The sequence below is a fragment of the Ptiloglossa arizonensis genome, chromosome 3, assembly GCF_051014685.1.
Source record: "Ptiloglossa arizonensis isolate GNS036 chromosome 3, iyPtiAriz1_principal, whole genome shotgun sequence".
In the NCBI taxonomy this organism is placed as follows: domain Eukaryota; kingdom Metazoa; phylum Arthropoda; class Insecta; order Hymenoptera; family Colletidae; genus Ptiloglossa; species Ptiloglossa arizonensis.
Genome location: NC_135050.1, coordinates 3,846,638 through 3,853,147, shown reverse-complemented (window position 1 = coordinate 3,853,147; position 6,510 = coordinate 3,846,638). Strand labels below are relative to the sequence as shown.

The window sequence follows — 6,510 nt, the reverse complement described above, 5'->3', positions numbered from 1 at the left end:
TTGATGATATCGTAATTGTTTGAAAAATAATTCTAATTTTTTCACTATTAGCTGTTAAACTGGTAATCTAATAGAAGTGAGCTTCTGGGTTTACAGTGAAAATATATACGTTTCAAAATCGTTCAAAACGTTCCAATTACACTACAAGATAGCCAAATTCCAGCAAAATTCAAAATATTACTGCAGAATCTGTTTGATTTAATATGGAATAACCTGAGAGTTAGGCAAAATACTATACGTGGTACAAATAAACTTTGGATAGAAGTGTAAAATAAATATTTATCACGATTTTCATAGATAAATCTGTGCAATTGGATTATTGAAGACTTATTAACAAATCTATCATTGAATGCATATTGATCTTCTAAAAAAGTTGAAATCTATACATATATATTTGTTTCCTTTATATATTCTATTTTAGATAGAATAAAAGTTTGAGAGACTATATATTATATACCAATTATTTTGTGGCAAAAGATTATTAATGTTTTGGCTGTCACCCACTGATAATGTGTATACAGTGATAGAAGATAAAGTGGAGGAAGCCCATTGCTTTTAATTCATTAGAATTTTATCAACCTTTTGTAATAAAATAATTTGTTTGTAAAGCATGATTCTTTTTGAGTTCTTTGTCCTCTTATAAAGTGGAATATGTACAAATTTGTTAAAAATTGAAAATATTTTATTAAAAATATAAAGAAGCTTACTATTTATCTACAAAATGTTGATTATTGTTGAACACAAAGTTTAGTTTATGTTTCTTAGTATATTTTAAGTAACTTCTTTACTTACTGTTTGTAATCAATTTAATAAGCTATTGAAAACAAACAGATAAGTATAACTGTGTAGTTCTATGTCATAAGTTTAAAACAATGATGAAAGTGGATATTTGTTCTTAATACTTATGGAAATATCTAAAAAATGAATGATGAAAAATATTCTGTATTTAATTTACTTCATCAAATGCAAAGTAAGGTGGTTGGCATAAGAATATATCGTTTGTTTAAAAGAATTAAGATGGCTTTGAAATCTCAGTAAATGATAATTACACACAACAAAAGTTTAGGGTCAGAATTATATTTCTTCCTTTCAAATTAAGTAAAATTTATTTAAATTATTCTTTCGTGTCTTTTATAATTAAGATGATATTTTTATCACCATAAATGTTTTAGCAACTGTTAGCATTTTATAATTTTTGAATTTACATATATTGAATTATGGTGTCTAAAATATTATTTTTATTTTAATTCTTAACTTTTATATATATAGTTTATTTATATTCTGTAGAAAATTGACTATACTAAATTTTCAAAATATTGTTGTCCCTATCGTAAATCGAGATTTTATTTTTAGAATTTGAAAATATCTAGTAGCGCATACAATTTTACCTTTAAATTACTACTTGACTCAAGTATTGTCTGTTATTGTAAGCAAATATAAGGTCAGTGAACACATAGTGACAATTTTATAGTTTTCTATTTTGATCAATGCCAAACAATAGGAATATTTCTTCCAATGAATGACTATTTCATATATATACATATATCATTACTCCAAAAAGATAAGAATGAAATAAGTTAATTAGGTAGGTTGTATTGATTATGATATTCTGAAGATAACGCGTATTTTTTATAACTTTTTCATCAGATGATAACTAAATAATGATGCATTCCGGATTTCTTCGAACCTGTAAATACATGTTATAAGAAAATTTTCGTTGGTAGCGAGGTTCAAAATTGACTGTTTTTAATCATTATTCTCTCATCTACAAATAGTACAATTGTTTTTCATAAGTAATAATTATTTCGTTAAAAGTTAAGTCATTTTTTAAGTGATTGTTTAAAGAAACGAAATAAAATAGCATCTTTCTCAATGATTATTACCTTTTGACTTATAAGGAAAGAAAATATTGTTATCAAGAAAAATATTGAAAAACATAATATGTTTTAAGATTCTTAGTCAAGTTTTCGCTGGTAGAAAAAAAACTTTTTGGATTTTAATGAAACCTAAGATTTTAATTTTGTACTCTTATTTCAAAAGCTGATTACACTTTGTTTTATATATATATATATATATATATATATATATATATATATATATATATATATATATAATTTATATATTATATATATATTATAGTATATCTAAAGAAATTAAATTAAATTTTACTCTATCTTCTATAGTAAAGAAAGAATTGAATGAAATTTTTTTTGTTCCATACATAATCTTTAATTTTTCGTCGGTGAATAGGTATTGTGATGTTTTCATTCATGAAATTGCCAGGAAAATGGAGAATGAAAGAATACACAAATAAGTATATAAATCAATATATTTTTATGCATAATTATACAAAATAATATTTAGTTATAACTCAAGAAAAACTCCAGGGGTGAAAATCATGTGGAGTTTCGATTATTTGGATCTGACAAAAATTGGGTTTATGCATTTTATTGCGAGTAAAGAAGTACTTTATTTGAAATATGGTTATACATTATTGGTTATCCATATTGTTTATAGAATTTTGAGATGTAGATAGAGATGGGTTCTGTTACAGATAATGTCCTTTATATTTCATTTTTGTGTGATATTCTTCAAAACAGGGTAGTACGCGTAATGGTGATTATCCGATGCAGCTTCAACGATAAAAACACTTTTATTCTCGTTTGTAATTTCTTTTATTCTTTTAGTACACGAAGCCGTCAATATACTGCAAACAAGACAGTTTGGTAGCAATTTTTTATCTTCTAATCTTTTTTATTTTCTTTTTTTGAGGGAAATTGAAATCAAATTATTTATTTTCATTCGTAAAATTTTCTCAGAGAAATCTGTTTTATTTTATGTACAGTGTCTTGATTATAAAGTATCAGCACTTCGTTCGGGAATAACTTACGCGGTGTTCGTTCGTTCGTATAAATTTGAATATCGCAGTTAACAGGAAGGGTTAAATGAGTTCTACAAATCCTTAACAATCGTACGTAATAGTTTAATCACACTTTGCACGTTACGATGAATCGTTGAAAATGTGACATTTCGTGTATTGTGTTATTGACCGTGATGCCGGTAGGCATGCGCTGCGCGCGATGACCCTCTTACCTCTTTACCGTTTCTTCCTGGCAAGAATGACTACCGCGCCGTATCTCCACATTGGTCCTCGACTCCGGCGAAGATTTCGCCGCGATCAGTTGCATTTGCTAAGCCAGGGCTCGTCAAACAAGAAGCGTAGATCTCATATTCGCGGTACCTTTGTTCGGTGTCGGTTAACGTTCAATCGCTTTAACGTAAATACTAACGTCAAACTATCCTACAGTAACGTTCCTTTCTCCGTTCGTTTATTCGTTTCTCCACTAGTCGCGTCTTTGTATTTTAATAATCGATCCACCTGTTAGCGGATTATCGCCAATGATAACAATAAGGTAGGTGTCGAAATTTTCTGTGGTTCGTGTGTTTCGTTCAATATGTTTTAGTTAATCGATCTATTTTATGTTATCATTCCTCGCCGTTAATTTCTAGTTGTAAGTTCAAGTTTGTTTTGTATTCGAAAGAAATGTATACACTCGGTAAAAAAAATCTGGCCGTACTACTACAGAGGCACAGTTACCGCACATTATGCGCAACTCTTCTCGCGCATCGCGTACGCTTAGGAAGATACCCCTTCTCCACTAGCGGCAATTGTGCATTTGTGTAGTACGGCCAAGGTTTTTTTATCGAATGTACATGCGATATGTTATGTACAGGATATTTTAGAACGTGTGTGAAAAACTAAGATAAATTGTTGGGGTGGTTATTTCGAGTAAAAAGTGTATTAGAAACTTATATTCAGTCTATTACTATCATACTGAAAGTACGAGGTTAATTTATCATTTATTACAATTTACAAGCTTAGAATTTCATATTTCTCACAATGAATCTTTGATTTCATTGTGACAGTAAGAAAATTTTGAACTATTGTAACTGCATTCGTCCTAAAATCATCTGCATATTATGAATGTTCAATTAGTTGCAAATAAAGCGAATAAAATTGAATTTTGATTTCCATAACATTGAATCTTCGACGTGATTTAAATCTCGGACAGCTTTATTTATTGTATGTATATAAAAATCGGAGGAATACAACGCATTTATAAAAATCACGAAACGACAAGTTGAAACTCTTACGTGAATACTACATTCAATACGGGTATGCACTGCTGATTTGCGTGAAAGTATCGAACGCAATAGTAACATATACGCAAATTTACTTCGCGTGCACACTGCGCTCCATCTGATGTGCGGTGAGAAAAACGTCAACCACAACAGCAGCCTCAACGTCCGTGAGATACGCAGTCGAATCTGGATCTATACGTTCGAAGTGGTGGCTCGCGATAGTGATCGGTCATGACGTTCGTTAAGTTCATTCCAGTGAAATAATCAGCCGCATGTCTATATTTTCTATTTTTACTCGTGTTTTTTTCGTAAGCATCTGATTAGTTGTTTACGTGTTGTTTTCGATGTTACGTTCGCACGAGGTTTTAGAAGACTTGAGTCAAAGCGAACGGGTATAGTTGTGCAGGGCAAGCGGTGTACTTACGTCTTCGACTCGTTCCATCCATCAGAGTCGATATAAAGCTGGACGTCTCTTCGCTGTTACACAAAATAGAAGCAAGTAATATTCGGAGGAATACTTACGAGTTGTTCGATGTCCTTGCTGTCGCGAGTTTTGTTTTGGCAGTGAGGAAAACGGAAGATCAATTCTTTGTTGATTGGTCGGTAGGTTTGAATTGGCCAATCAGCACGATACATTCACGGCGTTCACTCGTTTGGCGCGACATAAAAGTTTACGCGGGAAGTATACGCGAATCGATCATTTTGCGATTTAATAATCGATTTATCGGTTTTATTTGAAACTCTTTATTAGAATTGTTGTAATGGTTGCAACTATCTTCTTTATTTAAGATAAGTTTTTAACGTACAGTGCGTTTCCTCGTGTTACAGTTAAACAAAATGGAAAACGCGGAAGATGTCAGGGCTGCCGTTGAATTGTACATATACGACCTTTCGAAGGGCATGGCTGCTACGATGTCTGAACTTGTTATAGGTAAGTCAATATACCTTTGTATGTCTATGAACTATTTGTGCTCGCGTGTGAAAGTAAACTAATAATGGATACTTTAGTTTTGAATTCTTATTAGAAATAAAAAGGTTTATTTATATTTGTCTATATTTATTATGTATACTCTACATTCTGTTAAGATTTAGTAGGATAAAAATTGTTTTTGTGATTAATATTCTGTTCCGGAACGTATCAGTTTTACCGAGAGAAATGTTTTTCTGTTTGGTTCTTTTTTTTGCATCTAGATGACATGTAGATCACATTTTTATTTTTTTTTTGGATAAATATAAGTTGCCAATTTCTGTAGGAGTACCCGAGTAAGACTTTTGTCTTATGTACGAGATACAGTGACAATTAATTAATTTAATAAAATTACAGATTTATATTAACGTTTAAAACGTAATTATCAATTAATAGTGTGTTAATAATTGTCACTAAAAGTGAAAAGTGCTTGTACTTAAAAAGTGTGCATAATAGATTGGCTTCGGATCTTCTGTCTGAAATTCGTAGTATGTTATTTAAAGACACGTTGCTGCGTGTTCCTTTGCCACACACGTACGAAGTAAACAGCAACAACAAGGTATTTTTAAGTTATGAATAACAGAGACGGCACATTCAAAGTATCTATCTCTATTCCTTAAAAATATGTTCAATGATGAAAAGTTACTATTCATTGCGTTTCACAATGTTACCAATAAGTGAGTCATCGATAGACACGTAACTCGAACAGATTTTACTTTACCAATTACTAATCAAACATGTACATATACATTCATGCGATATGTTAATTACATCGACATAATATATTCATTGAATTTTTTATATAAGTTTCAAGTTGAGATATTTTTATATCGAATTACATCAATTTTCAATACTAATAAATGATTTCGTCAATATATTTGGCTTTTCACGTGGATCGAGAGAAATAAATCGTCTTGTAAACAGTATGAACAGTAGATTAAATGTAATTAATAACTTTTTAGCTTTTATCATAATTTATTATCCAACGTTTAAATTTTATTTTCTTACTTATTAGAACGATGAATAATTCTTCGATTTTTTCGACTATTAGGCGATTTTGTTTTAAATTCGTAAATGCAGTTAATTATACGAAGATAGTATTTTTCATTATAAATTGATACTTCTACACATGTCTGCGTACGTGATGGACGCGTAAAGCAATGTCGCGTTAAATGAAATTTTAATAAAACGCATACGTGTCCCGAACAGTTTCGAAATCAATTGTATCTTATCTTTTCGGTTCAGTTTCTTACGCAGAATCACTTCCTTCTTAGAAATGTACGAAATTTTGTGATAAAAATGCACGTATTGATGCAATTAAATTGCTACGATTGATTTATCCTGCCTTTTTTCTCTTTGCAACGACGTAGAGAAGTATAGTTAATGCTATGCGTTCATGT

General features: G+C 30.4%; 1 protein-coding gene and 1 long non-coding RNA gene across 11 annotated transcripts in view; one reads left to right on the top strand and one right to left on the bottom strand.

The window, feature by feature from the left end:
- Nucleotides 1-6,510, top strand: part of LOC143144312 (uncharacterized) — a 39,225-nt gene that overhangs the window by 1,138 nt on the left and 31,577 nt on the right. For 3 of the 9 annotated variants that reach the window (XM_076306610.1, XM_076306601.1, XM_076306602.1), the window contains exons 1-2: nt 4,401-4,451; nt 4,972-5,074. In XM_076306610.1, the coding sequence (XP_076162725.1) occupies nt 4,416-4,451; nt 4,972-5,074 (139 nt within the window). In that variant the 5' untranslated portion in view covers nt 4,401-4,415. Of the gene's footprint in view, nt 1-3,169; nt 3,414-4,326; nt 4,747-4,971; nt 5,075-6,510 lie in introns of those variants that run through there. The other 6 variants (XM_076306609.1, XM_076306608.1, XM_076306607.1 and 3 more) reach the window with 5 other exon arrangements.
- LOC143144316 (uncharacterized) lies at nt 2,402-4,798 on the bottom strand. Of its 2 annotated transcripts, none has more exons than XR_012991393.1 (2): nt 2,891-4,798; nt 2,402-2,707 (listed from the first exon to the last, which is right to left on the bottom strand). It is a non-coding gene; the product is annotated as an uncharacterized LOC143144316 (long non-coding RNA). The 2 variants fall into 2 exon arrangements; XR_012991392.1 differs by having other exon boundaries at nt 3,094-4,798.